A 22,626-nucleotide genomic window follows, 5' to 3' on the forward strand; every position below is an offset into this window, starting at 1 on the left:
TTCTTAGCTACACCCGGTGGAGTATCTACCATGCTACCTGGATTTTCAAGAAAGGTTGTTTATTATAGAGAGAGTAATGAATGATAAGTCCCGTGAGCATAGCTCAGTTGGTAGGACAATGCATTATTATATGCAGGGGTCATGGTTCGAACTCCAAACATCCCACTTATTCATCTTATAAGATGAATTTTAGTCACTAGGTTACCTGACAAAAAAAAATAAGAAAAATGAATGATAACAATATAAAAGTTTGGGAAGACAATTATTACCTAATTAAAACGAATACAAAATATAATCATAGAAGGTTTAATTCCTTCCAAAAAAAAAAAAAATCATAGAAGGTTTAATTAAGGACCAAATGTCCTGTTTATTTTTTTTAGGATTAAAAGTTACATTTTTATATCCCATAATCTTAATTTAGTTGGTAGAAATATTACATATTATTATATGTAAGGAACGATGTTCGAATCGTACACTGCACTTCTCCATAATTTTTTTTCATAGACCAAAACGAGTTTTTACTCTTTATTAAAAAAACTTGGTATGACGTTACCTGAGGTAAAAATATCTAACTGTGTTTCTTTTGAGAGAAAAAAATATCTAATTACTTTTTCTTTTAAGAAAAAACATCTAATTACTAATTACCTCATTTTAAAATTCAAATAAATAAATTTATTTTTCTTTCAAATTTTTTAACTTTTCAATCAAGAAAACCTAAATTTAGTAACAGAATCAAATATTGGAATATTCGATGAAGTAACAGCAAAACCCTAATACCCTAACTCTAGATGCACGTGACACACGTGACTACGAAAATACAGAGCCAGCCGCAACGCTGAACCACACTATCGTTGAAACACAAAACCTTGCATATCAATCGTCCGATACATTTCCACGTCATCGATCCGCGTGAATTCTCGTTTCAACGGTTCAGATCTGTTTCAGAGCTACTGTGTTAGCGAAGAGAAGAGGCGCTGTTTTCTCTATTCTTCCTTGCTCGATTTCAACACCGAATTCGAATTTCGAAATCTTACAGAAAGTTTTTGCTTCAGTTTAGAAAGGTTTGAAGGATTTGGAAGATGAAGTTAACAGAGGAATTGAATTTGAAGAAGCAAGTGGAGGAAAGCGAGGTTATCGTTTTGAGTGAGGATGATGAAGAAATTGAGTCTATTGAAGAAGTAGTTGATGGAGAAGACAGTGAAGATGATGAAGGTGATGAGGATGATGATGAAGACAATGAGGAGGATGAGGATGATGAAGATGAAGGTACTGGCGGTGGAGATGACGATGAGGAGGATGAAGATGAAGAAGGTGGAGCAGCTGAAGGTGCACGTGGTGGTGATCCTGATGATGATGATGATGACAGTGACAATGATGAGGATGACGATGAAGACGACGACAACGATGATGAGGAGGAGAACGAGGAAGAGGAACAGGTAGATAACTAATATTTGTAAATCTGGTTTCTGGATTTTTTTTTTCTCACTCTTGTTCGTTAATTTTTCTTGATTTGTTCGATTCTTCTTTGAATTTGGTTATGATTTCTAATTTTGAAAATATGTTCGAAGTTAGGGTTTATTTGTTTGATTTTAATTTTCTGATTTAGAAAAGCTGATTTAAGTTAGGGTATCATTGCCAAAACATGTGAATCTTGATTTTTTTTCCTATGGATCTGTCATCAATCGAGACCAGTTGTTTGTGAATTGTGATATAGGAGAGTTCTAGATTCTGTTCATATGTATTTTTTTTCTTCTGGAATTTCATATGTTTGATTTGTGTAATTTGTTTATGTTTATGTTTATAGATTTCAATTTAGTTATTTTTTGCTAATATATAGATTTCAATTTTTGTGAGAGGTTAGAGCGAGTTTATAAATATGTAATCGATTTTTATTGTTATTTGATATTTCTGGCAATAGAATTTCTTTTGACTCAAATTTAGAATTTGACTTTTCCATGTCTATGAAGAAAAATTATTCAGTGTCAATTCACTTTACCTATTTTGTAATTTTAAGTAAATCCTATTACAATCAGTCCACTTTTAACTCAAATTACTTTTACAAAATCAGTTATTATCAAGTACACACACACTATTTGTTTGATCTTTTATAATTCCTTTTTTAAAATTTTGTTTTGCACATTGGTTGGTTCTTATTTCCTCTATGATGCTAACAGTTGCTAATATTGGGATAGTTTGGATTACTTGATTTTGGAAGTTTAGTTATGCTATAAGATTATCCAACACATATCTGAATCAATTTTGTTGCTTAACTATTATATCATCAAGTTACTGTAAATTATATTTCAATTTTTCTGTATGTCCTTCTTACACAAACTTTTTTTAGGAGGATTTGGGAACAGAGTACCTTGTCCGTCCTCTAGGTGCTGCTGAGGAGGAGGAAGCATCTAGTGATTTTGAACCTGTGGAAAATGGTGTGGATGAAGATGAAGTGGAGGAAGACGAAGGTGAGGAAGATGAAGGTGGGAGTGATGATGATGGTGAGAAGGCTGAGGTTCCACCCAAAAGAAAGAGGTCAGACAAAGATGATTCCGATGACGATGATGGAGGAGAGGATGATGTAAGACCCTCTAAACGATAGAGTTAGTCCATTCTTTGTTGGAGAACTTGTCGACTATCAACACATTTCAGAGAAGGGATACACCAGTTCATGGAAATGTTTGTTGCTATATATTGTATTTGTTATGGTGCAGGATTATTAGGTTTATTACTATATTTATCAGGCAAGTGCATAGTCAATAGTTGGCTAAATCATGTTGTAGGACAAATTTTACAAACTTGATTTTTATCTTTCACCCACTCCCTAGGAATAGGATGGTAGATGTTGTTCATTACTATTTCTGCTGCTATGAAAATGTTGGTAAACCTCTTTTGTTTTATACAAAAGTTTTTGACTGTGTATAACTATTTTTATATATGCATTTAATGACACCTGATTATGCAGATAATTTTTGAAACATTTTAAAAATGATATATAGTTGAGAAAAATATCAGTATGTTTACTCCTCCAAAGGTTGAACCAAACATACAATTAGTATAAAACCAAAGGTTGAACCAAACATACAGTTAGTATAAAAGGAAGGAGAATGATGCATTTAGAGAAACTACTATAGTTGTGATAAAAGGCTGTAAACTGGTAATAATATTTGATATATTGAGGGGTAAGTTCAGGCACTTAATTTCTGTGATCTTTTCCACTAGGTTCTTTAAAAGTTACAAAAAATTACCAGGCGTTAACTTTGATATAGTTTATCGTTGTTCCAAGTCGCACTAGGTTTTTTAAAAGAAAAAATTGCCTCGATTGGCTGGACGCAGGGGCGGATCTGAAATTGAATTATTAGTGGGGCTACAATTTTTTTTTTTTTTTAAGGAAGTAAGACTAAAAATTTTGGCAAAATAAATTACAAAAATAGCAACATATGTATTAATCATAATAAATCATCAATCATTCATAGATAATGCACAACGTAAGTTGCAAAATCTTAATGTATATTTATATAGAGCGAGCATGCACGCAAACGGGCGCGCGCACACACACATTTATATATATATATATATATATATATATATATATATATATATATATATATATATCAAAGTTGCAAAAAAATAACATAGCAAGCATTATAGTTTAGTGGAAGATAATCAAGTCAATGTGTTTGGAGTTCATAAGTTATGATTCTCATTGAGTTTATTTTTACAAGTAAATTTAGTTATGTATGTTGTTTATATTATAATGAAAAAATTATTAAAAAAACGCAAAAGTTAAGTAACTAACAACCAACAAGCACAATCACAAATATCGCGCCACTAACCCAAAGAATTATGTCATATCATGTTTTAAAATAGAACATATATATTATATAATTATGCTTTGTATAAAAAAAATATGGGTTGGGCTGGTGTGGCAATAGCCACACTCAGATCCGCCCCCGCTCCTCCATGGATGAATGAGTGTTTTATACTAGATAAGAATTATCAAATTAAGAGGAAACAATTTGTTTCTTTTGATTTTCATTTTAAATTTATTTTAATGACATTGTTTTAATTGGGTGTCTAAACATGAGGTGTTATGTTACTGTCTACTAGGATTTCATGTTCAGAATTATTAGCATGAGTTCGGTTAGTACCCAACATGCTAAGAGAGTTCAGACTTTAGTTCATATGTTTTATTTGGTTATACTATGTTTACGGTTTTTATTTTTGTGAGGTAAAAAGTGAGTTTATGAATATACGTCGATTTTGATTGATATATTTCGTGTTTTCAATATTTCAACTCAAGTTAGGATTTGGTGTTTCCATTTCCATAAAGAGAAAATAATTGTAGTGCCAACTCACTCTTTGCCTATTTTGTAATCAACCATATGTATGTAATTCACTTTGAAGGGAAAATGCTGCTCTAAGTTGAAGGAAATTTTTTATCCACCGGTCATAATATCGGTGAAGTTGTATGGAATAGAGTGTTGAGTGGTGAAGAACCAACACATAAATATAATAAGCGTAGCGGAGACGAGGATGTTGTGTAGGATGTGTGGTAAGACTATATGAGATAGGATTGGAAATGACAGCATTAGAGAGAGTTTGGGCAACACCTATAGTAGAAAAGATGGTGGAAAGTAGGCTTAGGTGGTTTTGGGCATGTAGAGAGAAGACTTGTAGATTCTATTGTAAGGAGAGTAGATCTAATGAAGGATAGTTAGATCACTAAATGCAGAGGTAGTCCTAGAAAAATTATAAGAGAAATTATTTAAAAAGATCTAGAGATTAATGAGTTTGATCGAAATATGGTTTATGATAACACATTATGGCGTAATCCGCTCCGTGTATCCAACCCTATATAGAGCCTATTTGGATTGGCTTATTTGGGCTTGGGTTTTATCTACCCGCTTAAGTTTTATGAGACTCTTTAAGAGAACTTATGAAAACAGTTAATGACAATTTTCATAAGCTTTTTTCAACTTATTTTCACAATTTCTCCAATATAGCTTATATAAACAACTTATAGCATATACAATTTAACATTATTTTATCTTATGCTATAAAAATAGCTTATACATAAACGCTCATCATGATAAGCTCTTGTGATATAAGCTGCAAATAAGTTGTTTATCCAAACATGCCCTTAGTGTGGGATAAGGCTTGGGTATTTGTTTAATTCACTTTAACTTGAATCAATTTTACAAAATTAACGAGTAAATAGTCAATTACCCCCCTGAAATTGTAACTTTCGTCAAAAACCCCCCTGAATTTTGCAAAATGTCAAAAACCCCCCTGAAATTGTCAAGCGTCTGTCAATTACCCCCCTCCGTTAATTTCCTCCATCCAACATGCTGATGTGGCCGTTAACTGCCACGTGGCACTGACACATGATCAGAAAAGTCATGCCACGTCATAGGGGGGTAATTGACTATATTTTTTTTTTTTTTTGAAAAAAATCTGATTTTTTTTTTTATTTTTAAAAATCTGATTTTTTTTTCTTTTCATAATTAACATTTGTGCCACCCACTGAACATGCAAATACCCCTTGAAATTAAACATTTATGTGCAAATACGACCCTCAAATTTAAAATTTATGTAGCAAATATCCCCTCAAATTTATAACTTATATGCAAACATCCTCTCCAAATATAAAACTTATATGCAAATTACACCTTGAATCATAAAATTTTAATGGTTAAGTAAAACTTATTCTTAATCTATAATTTACTATATCTCTAATAACAATAAAAAAGAAAAAAAATCACATCTTTAAAATAAAACAAAGGGGGAGAGGTTATTGGTGCATGAATGGATGGTTGTGTGTAGGCTCAGGTAGAATTGTTTTTTGGCCAAGAGCTTGGGAATATTTCTAACTATGCTTCTTCAGGGGTTCCCACGGAACACACCACTAGTTCTCTATCTGTTAAGGCCTAAGGGTGTTGCTCGAAATGATGACAAATTATTGCCATTGCACTTTTGCTGTTGGAGAAAATTTAACTTCACGCTGTAATTACACTTTGCCATAACTACCAAATTTACCTTCATATATTATATATATGTCTTGGTCAAATCCTTGTTAATTTTTTTTCTTCTGTAGGATCTGCAATTATTTGCTCTCAAAACACAACATTTTGATGCATATGCATATCTGTTTCCATGTTAGTTTTAAGTTGTTAAATGCAGACTTAAGTTTATGTATTTAAATACATTAACTAGGATGTATGAATATCATCATTGATGACCATTTTCATTTTAAACTTTTGTTGTAGACTTGTTTTCAGCATCATGAAATCAATGCATAATTTTTATGGTGTGATTGAAATTGTGATTTTTATAATTGTTTTATTTTAAAGATGTGATTTTTTTTCTTTTTTATTGTTATAGATTAAGAATAAGTTTCATTAAAGTTTTATGATTCAAGGTGTAATTTGCATATAAGTTTTACATTTGGAGAGGATGTTTGCATAAAGTTAAAAAAATCAGATTTAAAAAAAAAAAAAAAATCAGATTTTTTTCAAAAAAAAATAAAAATATAGTCAATTACCCCCCTATGACGTGGCATGACTTTTCTGACCATGTGTCAGTGCCACGTGGCAGTTAACGGCCACATCAGCATGTTGGATGGAGGAAATTAACGGAGGGGGGTAATTGACAGACGCTTGACAATTTCAGGGGGGTTTTTGACATTTTGCAAAATTCAGGGGGGTTTTTGACGAAAGTTACAATTTCAGGGGGGTAATTGACTATTTACTCCAAAATTAACTCTATTCATTGTACTTTTTTTTTATCAAACGTATGTTTTATATGACGAATGATGTACTCGATTATATGGTAGACACTATTTGTTTGATCTTTTATGATTCCCTCATTTACACGCTGTTGGATATTTTATAACCCCTTTTACATTTTGGTCTACTTCTTGATTGGTTTTTATTGTCTCATATATCATTAATGATGAATTGTTTAGTTATATAGCATACACTATTTGTTTGATCTAATACAATCCCTTCATTTGCATTTTAATATACTTGTTTAGTTTGGTTCTTATTGTCTCATTGGTGAGATTAGTGAAATTATGTTGGCACCAAGATTTTGTTGAAACTAGAATGTGTAACTTCTACCAAAATTACGGAGGTTCATCATGATTCTCTCAAACTCAATGTGAATTTGAATATATACACTATTATTTAACTTGGAGAGAAAAATAAATCCTTTTCCCTTGCAATGTACATTATATAATAGACTCTTTCCTTTATTTATTGGCATAGTTTGGATTACTTATATTTTGAAAGTTAAGTTTTAGTTATGTGCATCAGTTTGTTGCTTAACTTATATTATCAATCTACTGTAAATACGTAATTCATTTTTTCTGCATATTAGTTACTATTTCTTTCACAAATTGTTTTTAGGTGGATTTGGGAACAGAATACCTTGTGAGGAGGAGGAAGCTTCTAGTGATTTTGAACTTGTGGAAAATGGTGTGGAGGAAGATGAAGGTGACAGGCTGAGGTTCCACCATATCACCCATGGTCCATTCTTTACTTAGTAACTAACATATCACCCTTTCCCTCAGAAAACACATTCCAGAGAAGTGATACTTTAGTAGTTCATTTATCACTATTTATTATTCTATTAGGTAAGTGCACAGTCAATAGTGGGCTAAAACCTGTGGTAGGACAAATTTTACAGACTTGTTTATCTTCCACCCATTACATTACTATTTGTGTTACTCTAAAATTGTTGCTCGGTCGTTTTCGTTTTATGCAAAAGTTTTTGGTTTGTGTAGAACTTTTATTAATATGCATTTTTATCACACCTTCTTATATAGATATTTTCTGAAATATTTTAAAAATCAACTAGTAAAGCGGCCTTGTGATGCGATTTGGTTGATTGTATTTTCATGTTGATGTGAGTTTCATAACTTGCATTGCAAGAAACCAATGTGCCAAATAATGGACATCAAGAGCTTAGTTTTCAAATCGAGAGATTGTAAGGGGAAATAGCAATTTTCCAGCGAGTGAGTTTGAGTGATCTCAGATAATTGCTTGCCAGTAGTCATGAGCGGAAATATCAATTTCCCAACAAATCTTCTAATTCTAGATGGAAGAAATTGGGAAACGAAGGTGCGCATTGATGAAAACATTGTCTCAAGCACGCCAAGTGCTAGAAGTCATGCACAATGGGTACACATAATTGGGCGCAAATCTAACGGAGGCACATAGAACAACCCTGAGAAATGCAAAGAAGAAAGACTGTAAGGCATTATTCATATTCATGTGAAGAAAGAAAGAATTTGGCAATAAAATGATTTAATGTTCTTACTGTGATAAGGATGGTCATTATTCATATGAATGTTCGTTTGGAAAGGGTAAGCATGTCAATAATGACGAGGAGGCAAAATGGCCTCAAGAAGACTCAAATTCATATCATGTTCTTTTAATGGTGACAATAACTAGTAATGAGAGTTGAAATTTAGAAAGATGGTTCTTAGATACTAGTTGTTATAATTATATGACAAGACATAAAGAATGGGTGAAAGAGATTGATACTAGGAAAACAACAAACGTGGAGCTAGAAAATCACACAACACTAACAATAGAAGGAATGAGAAAGTATGCAGTTGAAATGAAGGATGGAAAAATAGTTGTAACCGAAGGATGGAAAAGTATTTGCTATGCAAAAGGGTTGTTTAGTGATCTGAAGAACAATGCATTGAAATTGTTTGACAATAATCAAAGATTAGTGTTAGAATTAGTCTTCTCTTGCAAAGAATAGAACCTTTTAGAGATGCCTCTTCCAGATGGTGATTTTGTCCATGTACCTATAAATTGTGATTTGTGGGTATTTAGAGAGTTTCTTAATTTATCGGCTATTGATTATGTGAATGATACAATTGAATTATGGGTGATGTAAGAATACAAAGTGCATTCATCTTGGACTAAAACTCTTGTTATTCACATTGATGATGTCGCTTGCTTTTCCCCTATATACTTTACAAAAAACAGTGATATCATTGGAACAAATGGAGGTAATGTGGTGAAGTACAATTATAAAGGGCAGTTGTTAGATCATCACTCTTATTCCGACGATCCAGATGGATCCCAAGTGGTCATGTATACAGAGTCTCTACTTTCACTTCCTGCGGGGGCTGAGCAAGTTTAAGAAAATCACATAAACAAGAAGAATGCAGGTTGTGAAATATTCTCCTTCACTATTTTATTGATATTTTTAATTATATGCTAGTATGCAGCACCAGCTGCATTTGTAGGATAATATGTGTTTGACTGCATTTATAACATATGTTTTGTTTTTTTTTTAGTATGCAGCACAAGCTGATCCATTATGTCATGAAACATTTATTGGTTAACTTTTGTAATATGCTTATTGAGAATATTGACAACTTTGTGTCTTTCCTTTCACCCTGTCTGCATGATAATGTTTCCCAAATTCTAGCTTCAATACCAGTCATGCTTTTTCACCACTAGATTCATGCTATGATATACTACTGTTCGTTCGTTATCAAGTGAAGTTACAGGCAGTGTCTTTTTACATCGTTTTTAGTAGTTAATATTATGATAGTGCAAGTTTCATTTATATTGCACAGTTCCTTAATTCTTCATCACTCTTGTGTTTTGTCATTTCAAGATGAATATTTTGTGCTTTGATTCCTCATAATGAATAGATTTTTTATTCAAGTTCATTCGATGTGTGCATTTATCCATGTTTAATGGCACTCATTAACCATTATACAACGTCTGTGCTTCTTCAGGAATCAGACATCAAACACTAACTAACTAAGGCACAATCATATGTCAATAAACAATTACTAATATAGAAGATTAATTTCTATAGATTGGTTGAAATTGGCAAGCTAAAAGGAAGAAGATAAATTTCAGTTACGTTTTGGTATTTGTCAGTTATTCAGTGTTGATCTAGAGCAATTCAGTCTTTTTATTTTTAATATTTCAAACATTCCTAATCATACCCTCAAAAGTAGGGATGACAAAAATATATATATATATATATACGGGTATTCAAGGATAAAATCCATGTACGATGTGGGTTACTTAACGGATAAACACAGGTGAGATAAAATAAATGGATATTTTAACTACTTGCTAGTTAATGGAACAAATGTAGATTTAATTACACTATTTTAAAGGTGGATTTAATGACACATGTACCTCTACATTGGCTTGTAAATTAAGAAAATTACTTAAATATTGCTTAGTTAAATATAAAAGCTAGCATCTTCACTAAAAAAACAAATTACTATATTATTTAACTTGTATAATTAAATTTTGCTGAATTTGAAACTAATATTATGTGGTAAAAGGAGGATAATTTAATTACTTTTTCATCATCGCACTAAACCAAACATAACCTAAAGGCTCAAATTGAGTATAAAAAACTTAAACCCTCAGCAATACATTCACAAATCGCTCTCTTTGCTCCTTTTGAGGGACTTTGAGATTCGCTTGCCAAATTAAAGGTGGTGACTTTAATGAGATTCTCTTGCCCTTTGAAGTTAAATTAAAGATATATTTTTATGTCTTCGTGAACTTAATTCAGTTGGTATGAACAATACATAATATATGTAAGGTTCGGGGTTCAAACCCCAACCATCACAAAAAAAGATGTGTTTTTACACACATTAACATATTCTATCACACTTTCGATTAATTATTTAGACTCTTCTATTAATTGCTTAATGAAATCTTGTTTCCATAAAATAAAAGCTACCTAGAACTTTTCAATCCATCGGTGTGACCATTTTCTATTATCCCCTTTTCCATACGTCATTGTCTCAGAGATGGAGACGGAGAAGATGACAATGTAGTATCTGCATTACGAATTGATCATTCAAATTTTGGTGAGGTTGCCCGTGAAATATCTTATACGTTTCAAGTGCGTTTGTAAATCTTGGTTTTCTCTCATCTCCGATCACAATTTTGCTAATTCTCATTTTGAACTTACTGCCGAATCACACACTCGTAGAATTTTATCCATATCATCACATTCACCTCTTGAGTTTCGATCTATAGATTTTGAGTCATCATCGCTTAACAATCATTGGGCTTCACTCAACCTTAATTTTTCACTTCCTCAATCTTATTTTACTCCTGATATTAGAGGTTCGTGTAGAGGCTTTATATTTTTGCATTGTTCTTCCAACATCTGCATATGGAATCCATCCACCAGATTTCATAAACAGATACCATTGTCTCCTTTTGATACCAAACTAAAGGAATATCATTTTGATCATCTATATGGTTTTGGTTATGACCGGTCAAGAGATGATTACTTGGTTGTTTCATTGTCCTATGATCCAACCATGGATGATATTTCACCAAATTTTGAGTTTTTCTCAGTGAGAGATAATACATGGAAACAAATTGGGATGGAGGATACTCACTTCGCTTATATGATTTCTACTAATGATCATCGGAAAATAGGGGTTCTCTTTAATGAGGCTATTTATTGGTTGGCTTTTCGTTATGATTTAAAGGTGTTTGTCATTGTTGCCTTTGATTTGATGGAAAGGAAACTGTTAGACATGCCTACTCTTCCGGATGATTTTATCCATCAAACTTCAGATTGTGGTTTGTGGGTATTTGGAGAATTTCTCAGTCTTTGGACTTTGGAGGACCATAACAAATTTCAAATGTGGGTGATGAAAGATTCCAAGTTGCATTCATCTTGGACTAAGACTCTTATTCTACAGATTGATGCAGTCATTCCTAAATTTTCCCCTATATGCTCTACAAAGAATGGTGACATTATTGGAACAGATGGTGGTTCTGGATTGGTGAAATATAATAATGATAAAGTACAACTCTTAGACTACCACTCCTACTATAACAATTCAGTTGGATCCAAAGTGGCTATGTATACAGAGTCTCTACTTTCACTCCCCGCTGTCCATGAACAAGTTCAAAAAGATGACACAAACAAGAAGAACAAGGTTTTGAAATATTCTCCTTCACCATTTTATTTATATTTATAATTATATTGTATTTTTATCTCTCCTGCATTTTAGGGTAATATGTTTTTTAACTGCTTTTTGTAACATAAGCTAGTATGCCACACAAGCTGATCCAATATGTTGTGAAATGTTTAAATGTATGTTGTTGTGACTGCTTGAAATTGTTTTATATGGTAAACTAATCTGGTTAATTTATGCATGTTGAAGGAAAAAGAAGGTTTTGTTCTCTAATTTTAGTGGACTCTTAACAGTGGTCTTTGTCATTTCTCTGTTACAAACCAGGAAGAAAAAAAACTAATTTCAAGTTAATGAGCAATGCTTGAATTTATAAGACTTTAGATCAGTAGAAACATCAACATTAAATAACCGATGCTCCTAATTCAATGAAAAAAGCTAAGAAAAACAAGAGAGATTTTTTTGTTAAAATGTATGTAACACGTCAACATGTCCTGATGTTCTTTTCTCTACTTAAGTTTGCCAAGTTTCATATCAGTAAGAAATGAACCTATGTTTGGGTTAATTTGGCAGCTAATATTTTTATTTTTTTCACCCCTTTATTCTATTGATTCCTAACTTGTTACAATTACATCCTTTTCTACCAGAACTCCGATATAGTGGACTCATTCCTTTATTGGCATAGTTTGGATTACTTATATTTTGAAAGTTAAAGTTTTGCTACCAGAACTCCAAACCATGACTTGGATAGTACAAATTTTAGTTTTATGCATCAATTTTGCTGCTTAAACTTATATTATCAATCTATTGTAAATTTGTAATATGTAATTCAATTTTTCTGTATGACTTTTTGCATATGAGTCACTCTTTCTTTCGCAATGATGATGAGAATGAGAAGGCTGAGGTTGAACCAAAAAGAAAGAGGTTAGACAAACATGATTCAGATGACGATAATGGAGGAGAAGATGGCATGAGAGTAAGATCCTCTAAACGATAGAGTTGGTCCATTCTTTGCTGAAGAACTGGTCAGCTACCAAACATAAAACCATTTGTCCTTTTAAAACATTCCAGAGATGTGATACTCTAGTAATTCATGGAAGTGTTTGTTGCTATATTGTATTGTTATGGTGCAGTATTATTAGGTTTACTATTTTTATCAGGTAAGTGCAAGGTTAAAACATGTGGTAGGACAAGGTTTACAGTTCAGGTTTTTATCTTTCACCCATTTCTTAGGTGGGGTAGATGTTGTTCATTATTGTTTTTTGTACTCTGAAATTGTTGGTAGACAAAAGTTTTTTTGTTGTGTAAAAACTTTTTGATATAAGGATTTAATCATGCCTTTTTAAGTAGATATTTTTCTGAAATATTTTGAACTAACTAATAAAGTGATATCGTGGTGCGATTTGATTAACGGGTTCATGTTGATGCGAGTTTCATGAACTAAAGTTGTATATAGTAAACATGCTGACTTCTTGCGCAAAAAATAGCCAAACTTATATTTTCCGAAGTGAAATAAATTATGAAATGAAGTTTTTTTTTTTTTTTTAAGTTGAGCAAGTGAGAAATTTAGAGTTCGAGCTCTAACCCTACATATTGCAACGTCTCTGTCAATTGAACTTTTTTTTTTTTAATATTTGTTTTTCAAAAATCTAAAGGAATTACTATCCTTAAATTAATTTCGTGTTACCGTTTAATTCTTTTTTGATTTTTTTAATTCATTATAGCCATTAACCACGTAGGGGTTGACTTAGTCAAAATTAGTAAAAAGGACTGCTATTATAAAGGGGCAAAAACATAGAGGACTCCATTTATTTTTATTTTTAGGGGTTAAAATCGCATCATTAAAAAAGATAGGAGGTCAAAAGTACACTTATGCCGAAATTTTATACAATTGTGGATAGCAACCATTTCCACAAATTTCTTTTTTAATTTTACTTCAAAGAAAATTGACTTTTAGTAAAAAATATAGAAGAAGACACATATGTTGGCATTCTTGATGTGTGTGAATGTTCATTTGGTATTTATTGGTGTACCCTTTTTGATGAAGAATTGACCTTTATTTCTCACATATTTTTTTCCATAAGGGTTTCGGTATTTTATTTATTTTTTGAATGAAGAGGGTTTCGGTTTGTCACCAATCTCTTTGTACTTTCCTTTTTTGTTTGGCTTAAATACACTTTTGATTCTCCTAGTTAAAAAAAAATAAGTTTAAAAAAATATTTTAGGGTGTTGGAGCATGTGACCTTCATATATTTAAGCCTCTCTCTCACACACACAGTTGTAAAATCTAAAACCCTAGAATTTCACAACAAGAACAAAACGCTTTAGGGTTACGGAAGGTGGTGCATGGAGAAGAAGTCGATGACGGTACCGTATATGCCTCTCGAATTGATAATCGAGATCTTGCTAAGGTTATCAGTCAAGTGTCTTGCATGTTTCAAGTGTGTTTCTAAGTCATGGCTTTCTCTCATCTCTGATCACAATTTTGCAAAATTGCACTTTCAACGTAATATAGCAATACGTAGAATTCTGCTCACGATAGAAGCACCTCTTATATTTCATTCTCTAGATTTTGAATCATCGATCAGCTATCATTCTGCAACCTCAATTTCATTGCCTCCCCCTACTGATGTTAAAATTAAAGGTTCATGTAGAGGGTTTTCTATATTCTTCTAACATTTACCTTATGGAATCCATCCACAGGAGTTCACAAACAAATACCTTTTAATCCCAAACTACAAATATTTGATTTGTGTCATCTACTTGGTTTTGGTTACGACAAGTCAACAGTTGATTACTTAGTGGTTTCGATGTCCTATGACTCAATCATTAATTCGTCATATCTGGAGTTTTTTTCATTTGAGAGATAATACATGGAAAGAAGTTGACGAGGGTACTAACTTCCCTTATATGACTGCCAATGGTGATCACATTTTTGAGCTTCTTTTTAACGGGTCTATTAATTGGTTGGCGTATCATAATGATTTAGGAAAAAGAGTTATTGTTTCCTTTGATTTAATGGAAAGGAAACCGTTCCAGATGATTTTGAGGGCACAACTGCATGTTGTAATTTGTGGGTATTTGGAGAATTTCTCAGTTTTTGGGCTATGCAAGAGGGTAGTTATAAAACTGAAATATGGGTGATGAAACAATACAAATTGCATTCGTCGTGGACTAAGGGTGTGTTTGTTTTAAGTTAATTGTTGATTCCGGGAATAAAATGATAGGAATGTATATGTCTATGTTTGTTACAAGTTTACTAAATTTTATTCTCGGGTATAAAATGTTTCTGGGAATAGAAAAAATTTCCCAAGGAAAAGGGTGGGAATAAAGTTCCCATGGAGATGGGAATAAATTCATAAATAGTTTACCTATTATAATCCCTATTTTTATGGTTCCTAGGAATATTATAAAGCTAACCAAACATATTTTTCCTAAATTCCTTGGAATAAAATTCTCATCTTTATATTTCAAGGAATGTTATTCCTAGGAATAAATTTGATAAACTTGAAACAAAATGATGACACTCGTACTTGGTGCTTTTACCCTATGTGTTCTACAAAAAGTGGTGGTATTGTTGGAACTCTTGGATTGGTGAAGTACAATGATAAAGGACAGCGCTTAGAGTGTAGCTCCTACTTTTTTTTATCAGCATGGATGCCAAATTGTCATGCATACAGAGTCTCTGCTTTCACTCCCGCCTAATAGAGAGCAAGTTGATGAAAATGACTCAAACATGAAGAATGAGGTTTTAAAATATTTTCCTTCACCATTTTCTTGATATTTATAATTATATTTATATTTTATTATTAACTCTTGGGTGTCCGCATTTATAGGTTAATGTGTGTTTTACTTCATTTGTAACATTAGTTAGTATATGACATGAGCTGATCCAATATGTTATGAAATGTGTTGTGAATTCCGGACTCAAATTACACATTAATACAAATTATGATGTGTGGAGCAAGTATCAATGTCAACCAATAACCAAATGTAAATCACCATAAGCAATAACAACAATATAGATCTAGTCTATAATCAAGTGCATAGCAAAACCACAATCCAAAGCAAGGAATAAACAAGATAAAGAGAGTAAAGAAAAGATAACAACACCAAGAAATGTTCACCTAGTTCGGTCCAACTTGACCTACTCTGGAGGAGAGATTGATCTCTCCAATCCACTATCAATGAGTTCTTACAAAGAGATACAAATGAGTTACAAGAAATTAGCTTCAACAAGCTCACAAAGACAATCCTAATTTCTACTCATTTTCTCAATCTCACAAATGAACACGACACTCATGATTTTCACTCTCCCAAGGTGTTTACAATTGTTTTCCAACTCTAGAATCTAACCCCCAAAAGAGAACCAACCCTTAGCCTTTGATTTCACTAAGGATCTTCTCTTTTGGTTTCACAAGACTCACCCAAGTTGCTCACAAAAGACTCTCCACTCATGTGTTTCCCAACCCCATGAATCTTTCCCATAAGGCACCAACCCTTTTCATTAGAGCCCCCTCTTTTGGTTCTCCAAGATTCACATCTTGAAGCTTTGAACCTCACCCAAAGACCCTTAACATTTAGTATTTAAAACCCTAAAAGTTCCCTCCTTTGGTTTCCATGAGATTCACCAAGCTTACCCAACAAATGGGTCAAAGAATGCATATATTGTGTTCAGATCCGGACAAAATTGTGTCATGATTTCCCAAATCGTGACACGTTTGGTGCGTACGACCCAAGGTACAACCAACCTTATCCTGAAAACGTGCCCAGCAAGCTGAAAATCATGTCACGTTTTCCCAAAATCGTAACACGATTGGACACTCACAAAACATGCTCACGGCATGCCAAAATCGTGACACGTTACCCAAATCGTGTCACGTTTTGGCACTTTCACACAATCCATTTTTGAGTCATATCTCAACAAAATGTTTATTTGTTAACTAGTTGCAATATGCTTATTGGAAATATTGACAGCTTTGTTTGTGTGACTCGTTGCTATTTATGCATGTGTAGCTTTATTGAGTTCTAAATGTATGTCGTTGTCATTGCTTGAAATTTTATATGGTAAATTAATCTAATGAGTTTATGCATTTTTGAAGGAAAAGACTGTATTACTTTGGAACTTGTCATTTCTCTGTTTCAAACCAGGGAAAAAATTAATTTCACATTAACGAGCTACACATGAATTTATAAGACTTCAGACCAGTAGAAACATCAAAACTCAATCACCCCATGATCCTATATAGTGCTACAATTATTACGTTAAAGTCTTAAACCTATAAGTTTGCAGAGTCGTATATAAAGTAAGAAATACTACTGGAGGAAACATTCTTTTAAGGCATAAACTTAAATAATTTGGTGTATAGTGTTAGAAGAAACAATGAGTGACCTATGAATTTGATTAATTTGTCATCTTTCATTTTTATTTTTTCATCACTTTGTTATTATTATTCTATTAATTCCTAACTTGTTACATCCTTTTCTTTTGTCCCCCTGATGAATGTGTGTGATCAATAACTACTCACTCATCTTACATGTGTTGTGCACTCATCTTAGTTCAACCGCTAGACATTCGAAATCATTTATTACCACCATTCTGATGAGGTTCATGATAGCAGTGTGTTAGACACTGCAGAGGTAGGAGTTGTGACTCATGAGCAAGGCAGAATATATAGGCATCCTCCTGCATGGATGAAGTTTTGTTACTAAATAAGAATTTAACAGAAAATAAAAAAAGCAATTTATTTCTTCTGATTTTAATTTAATTTTGATGATACGATTTTAATTAGGTGTTAAAATTAGTGTCTATATAAGAATTTCTCTGTAACATTGATTCCTTTGAATTAAAAGTCATTAGGTCCTATCCAAGCATCTGATTACGAATGAAATATATAAGGCATATTCTTTTGTCAAAATTTTACTGGCCATGCAAATTGATGATCATTCAAGTGTTTTGAATTTTAGAAGGGTGTGCAATGCTAGTTCAAATGATATTTCAGTAGAAAATATTTTATCCTTTGTACAATGATTTTCGTTTAAATGACTTTTCTTCTCACCCTGTCTGCTGGTAAATGTTTCCCAAATTCTAGCTTCGATACCATCCACAAGTCATGCTTTTTCACCATAGGGTTCATGCTATAATACTAATGTTTGTTCATTATCAAGTGAAGTTACGCGAACATACTTGGATGACTAAAAAGCTTGTTTTGGAAGTTTTTCTGTTTTTTCTACCACCTTAGATTTACAGGCAGTGTTTTTTTACATCGTTTTTAGTAGGAAATATTATGATAGTGCAACTTTCATTTATATTGCGTAGTTCCTTTATTCTTCATCACTCTGTATTTTGTCATTTCAAGATGAATATTTTGTGCTTTGATTCCTCATAATGATTTTATTTTATTCAATTAAAATCAAACAATGGATTACTGCATATTTGTTACACAACATTCAATGAATAAAACAAATATTCACGGTGTGAAAAAATTATCACAACTTAAATATTGTACCTTCTTGTGGGGAAGCCTTTTGACCAGGAGGACTCATACTAAGTTTATGGATTTTGTTTAAGGCAGTGTTTGCTTTGGTCTTCATTACATTAACCATGATTAGTGCTATAAACCATTACATCTGCAGTAGGGGCTTTAAGGTCAGCCAGCATTCTTGTAATGAATGTAAAGTGCATAATTTGGAATCTTCTTGCAAGTTTGTTGTATTAGATTGACATTGTTAGGTTTGATAATTCTGAATTGAGTTGCAACAAGAGTAGCGCATAAGACGAGAATGAATAATGCATTTTTTTGTTTGGCTAAAGTATTTTCATCTTTTTAAATGGGAAAAGGGAGGAAACAAGCAATTTCTTCTCATAATGGAAAACTATTTACCACCCAACCGTTATTTATTGGATCGGAGTGCACCTCCCGATCACTTATCTCAGAGGTTGATCATTCTAAGGGGCCTATAGAGCAATCACCATATATCTAAATTCTAACTAGCGGACTGAGCTAAAAGGTGAGCGCAGCCCTATTGACTTCTCTCCTAGAATTTGCAGAATGCTAACAATAACAAAAATCCCTAATTTTTCCTCTATTTTCTCTCCTAGTTTCTGTTAATTTGATTTTCATTTTCCTAAGCTTCTGAGTAATTTACAGCATTATCCAGAGCCTTATTTATGGATTCTTGGATAAGGGTATCTTTATCCTAAAAAACTTTTGTTTCTGGCTATCCAAATGATGTCTATGATTGCTATTAGAAATAGTTAACTGATCTGCTTCCATTTGATCAATCATATGGCCAAAACAAATTAATAAAATTTTACTCTGATAGAGTTAAAAAAAATAAAAATAAATTGGTTACATGATAGAGTTAAAATTGATTCCAAACCAATTTGCACTACTCTTTAAAAATATGGTCAACTGTTTCTGCTTTTTAAGACATCTAGGACAGTAGATTGGAATTATCACGGGCACGAATTATGTTGTGAAATCGGGGAAGAAGAAAAGAAAGACCGATGGAGTGATGGTGATGGAATGCGTGGATGGTATCAGAGAGAAAGAGAATAAGAAAAAAAATTTAGTGTGGTAGTACCACAGGACTATAATTTTTTTTCGAGGCACATACTTTGGGAAGGCCCAACTCCATTGAGCTCTTTACACATCCCAAAATCCGGCCCTGAAATTAAGAAAAACAATATAGATTTTATTTTGTTAATATTTAACACATCTACATGTCCTTTTCTCTAATTTTGCAGACTTATATATCAGTAAGAAATACTACTAAAAGAAGAAACAATGAGTGACCAGTGAACCTATGTTTGGATTAATTTTTTACCTTTCATTTTATTTTTTCATCCCTCTTTTCTATTAAATCCTAACTTGTTACATCCTTTCCTTTTGCCACTTTCTCTGGGTTTATAAATATTCCGATGAGATTTGTGATAGCAGTGTGTTAGACACTGTAGCAGTAGGAGTTATGAGTCATAAGCAAGACAAGAATAAGCATCCTTTTTCACAAGGGCGGATCTGGGATTGAATTATTAGTAGTGGGGCTACAATTTTTTTTTAAGGAAGTAAGACTAAAAATTTTGGCAAAATAAATTACAAAAATATAAACATATGTATTAATCATAATAAATCATCAATCATTTATAGATAATCACAACACACATATATCCATAGGATTTGTTAGAATACACCCACTAGTTTTTATGTAGGAGTGTTTTATCATGCTATACCTTAAGGTGTATTTAATACTTTTTAGTTATAACTTGCTAAAACACACCTTCTAAAAAATAAGTGGGTGTATTCTAACAAATGCATATAGGAGTTATTAACATACACCCACTTATTTTTTAGAAGGTGTGTTTAACAACTTTTTAATTATATATTTGCTAAAACACACCTTAATAAAAACTAGTGGGTGTATCCTAATAAACTTATATATATATATACATGTATCAAAGTTGCAAAAATATAACATAGCAAACATTATAGCTTAGTGAAAGATAATCAAGTTAATGTGTTTGGAGTTCACAAGTTCGATTCTCACTGAATTTATTTTAATAAATAATTTTATTTATATATGTTGTTTATATTATCATGAAAAAATTATTAAAAAATGCAAAAGTTAAGAGTTGAACTAGCCCCTGCTTCTCCATGGATGAATGAGTGTGTTATACTAGATAAGAATTATTAAATTAAGAAGGAAACAATTTCTTTCGGTTTTTATTTTAAATTTATTTTAATGACATGGTTTTAATTGGGTGTCTAAATATGAGGTGTTATGTTAGTGTCCACCTAAGAACTTCTCTGCATGTTTAATTTAATACAAATTAACTAACATAGTGTGGCAAAAGTAGTATATATCTTGCCTCTTAATCATTTGGTACAGGTTCTATCCCTCACGATACATATGGAAAACATTTATATAGAGAGATCAACCTTTTAAATGGATTTCAGTTACCTCGAGAAGATTAGTCTATATAATTGCACACGGAGGAACCTCTGCTTTACCAAAAATAAAATAAAATTTAACACAACTTAAAGCCTCTTCACTTTATTCATGAATAAATCTAACAAAAATAGCATAGATTATTTTTTTTTATTTTTTTTTTGTTCAAATTTAGCAATCTACATGTCCTTTTCTATGTATAAGTTTGCATAATCGTATAGGCTTAATTGCACTTTTCACCCCTATCTTTTGCCAATTGTGCGATTTTGCACCCCATGTTTTTAAACGAGCGATTTTGCACCCCATCTTTTTCCCCCTTTCTGATTTGGAGGCCCCCCATGAATTTAGTGATGATGTGTCTGATTTTGATGACGTGTCTTCATTTAATATTTGCCACGTGTGTAAATGTAATTTTTAAAAAACAAAAAATTGATTTTGGAAATTAAAAGAAACGGGAAAAAAATTTGGTGACCAAAAAAAAAAGGGAAAAAAATTGACAGCTCTACCATGAACGGAACCAATAATCGATATTTTTTGTTTAAAAAAAATCTATGAATAAAATCCAAATAGAAAAAAATTAAAATAAATAATTAGGTTTTTTTAATTGGTTTTGTTTTAATTTTATTTTTTTAATTGGTTTTTGTTTGTATTTTATTTAATTTTAATTTTATTTTAACAAGATCTGCATTTTCTTTTAATTTCCAAAATCAATTTTTTGTTTTTTAAAAATTACATTTACACACGTGGCAAACATTAAATGAAGACACGTCATCAAAATCAGACACATCATCACTAAAACACATGGGGGGCCTCCAAATCAGAAAGGGGGAAAAAGATGGGGTGCAAAATCGCTCGTTTAAAAACATGGGGTGCAAAATCGTACAATTGGCAAAAGATAGGGGTGAAAAGTGCAATTAAGCCAATCGTATATTAGTAAGAATTACTTCTAGAGGAAGTATTCTTTTAAAGCTGGAATAAAACTTATACGTTAGTATAAAGGGCATGTAGAAAGAAGATCGTAGATGTCATCGTAAGAAGAGTAGATTAAATGGAGGAGAGTCAAGTTAGAAGAGGTAGAGGAAGACCTAGGAAAACTATTAGAGAAACCATTAGAAAGGATTTAGAGGTCAATGAGTTGGATCCAAATTTGGTTTATGATAAAATACTATGACGTCATTTAGAGCCCGTTTGTTATAGCTTTTTTTAAAATAGATTTTGTTAGTGTAATGTGATTTTGTTATAATTTTTTTAACAAAGAAATTTTCAAGGAAAGCTTCAAATGAAAAATTTGTTTGAATAGTTTATCTTAAAATATCATTCTAAGTATTTCATCATTTGGTTATAATTTTTTTTTATACTAAAATTTTGAAAAAATCTCTTAAAAAAAAGCTATTTCAAATAGCTTTTCATAAAAATTATTTTTGAAAGATGTCATTTTGAAAAAATATGTGATTTTTACTATGTAAAATCTCGAACTATGAATATTTAAGTTAGTGAATGTCAAAATCTTTTTTAACTTATATCAAATGAGTTTGAAATAATTTTTACTATTTTTGAGTAAATTTAAAAAAAAAATCCATTTTTAAAAATACAAAGGAAAATCCATTTTTTTTAGAATCTAAAACAAACGGGCCCTTGATCAATGTAGCTGACTCCACTTAGTAGGATAAGGTTTGGTTGTTATTGTTGTCGTCGTTGATAGTATAAAGGATTCCCTATATTGTGATGATGTGAAGGAC

General features: G+C 31.9%; 2 protein-coding genes across 2 annotated transcripts; both read left to right on the forward strand.

Moving 5' to 3' along the window:
• The first annotated feature begins 824 nt into the window (after positions 1-824).
• On the forward strand, positions 825-2,949 carry LOC11418336 (prostatic spermine-binding protein). Its single transcript, XM_003609771.4, has 2 exons — positions 825-1,436; positions 2,345-2,949. Exons 1-2 carry the CDS (start codon positions 1,080-1,082, stop codon positions 2,597-2,599), a joined length of 612 nt encoding a protein of 203 aa, XP_003609819.1. The 5' UTR covers positions 825-1,079; the 3' UTR covers positions 2,600-2,949.
• A 2,999-nt stretch (positions 2,950-5,948) lies between these two features.
• Positions 5,949-12,004, forward strand: LOC11417756 (F-box/kelch-repeat protein At3g23880). The gene is made up of 4 exons (XM_024780816.1): positions 5,949-6,003; positions 7,407-7,506; positions 9,003-9,153; positions 10,838-12,004. The coding sequence occupies exons 1-4, from the start codon at positions 5,949-5,951 to the stop codon at positions 12,002-12,004; spliced, it is 1,473 nt and encodes a 490-aa protein (XP_024636584.1).
• The last annotated feature ends 10,622 nt before the right edge of the window (positions 12,005-22,626 follow it).

This window comes from Medicago truncatula, chromosome 4 (genome assembly GCF_003473485.1).
Source record: "Medicago truncatula cultivar Jemalong A17 chromosome 4, MtrunA17r5.0-ANR, whole genome shotgun sequence".
NCBI classification, from domain to species: Eukaryota; Viridiplantae; Streptophyta; class Magnoliopsida; order Fabales; family Fabaceae; genus Medicago; species Medicago truncatula.

What these genes read in the sequence shown, in the direction of transcription:
- LOC11417756 (XM_024780816.1), top strand. Translation starts at nt 5,949, where the DNA reads ATGACAAATTATTGCCATTGCACTTTTGCTGTTGGAGAAAATTTAACT. An exon ending in AGAAAATTTAACTTCACGCT is followed by an intron (nt 6,004 to 7,406) that starts GTAATTACACTT and finishes AATTGTTTTTAG; the next exon opens with GTGGATTTGGGAACAGAATA. An exon ending in TTCCTGCGGGGGCTGAGCAA is followed by an intron (nt 9,154 to 10,837) that starts GTTTAAGAAAAT and finishes ATGACAATGTAG; the next exon opens with TATCTGCATTACGAATTGAT.
- LOC11418336 (XM_003609771.4), top strand. Translation starts at nt 1,080, where the DNA reads ATGAAGTTAACAGAGGAATTGAATTTGAAGAAGCAAGTGGAGGAAAGC. An exon ending in AGAACGAGGAAGAGGAACAG is followed by an intron (nt 1,437 to 2,344) that starts GTAGATAACTAA and finishes AACTTTTTTTAG; the next exon opens with GAGGATTTGGGAACAGAGTA.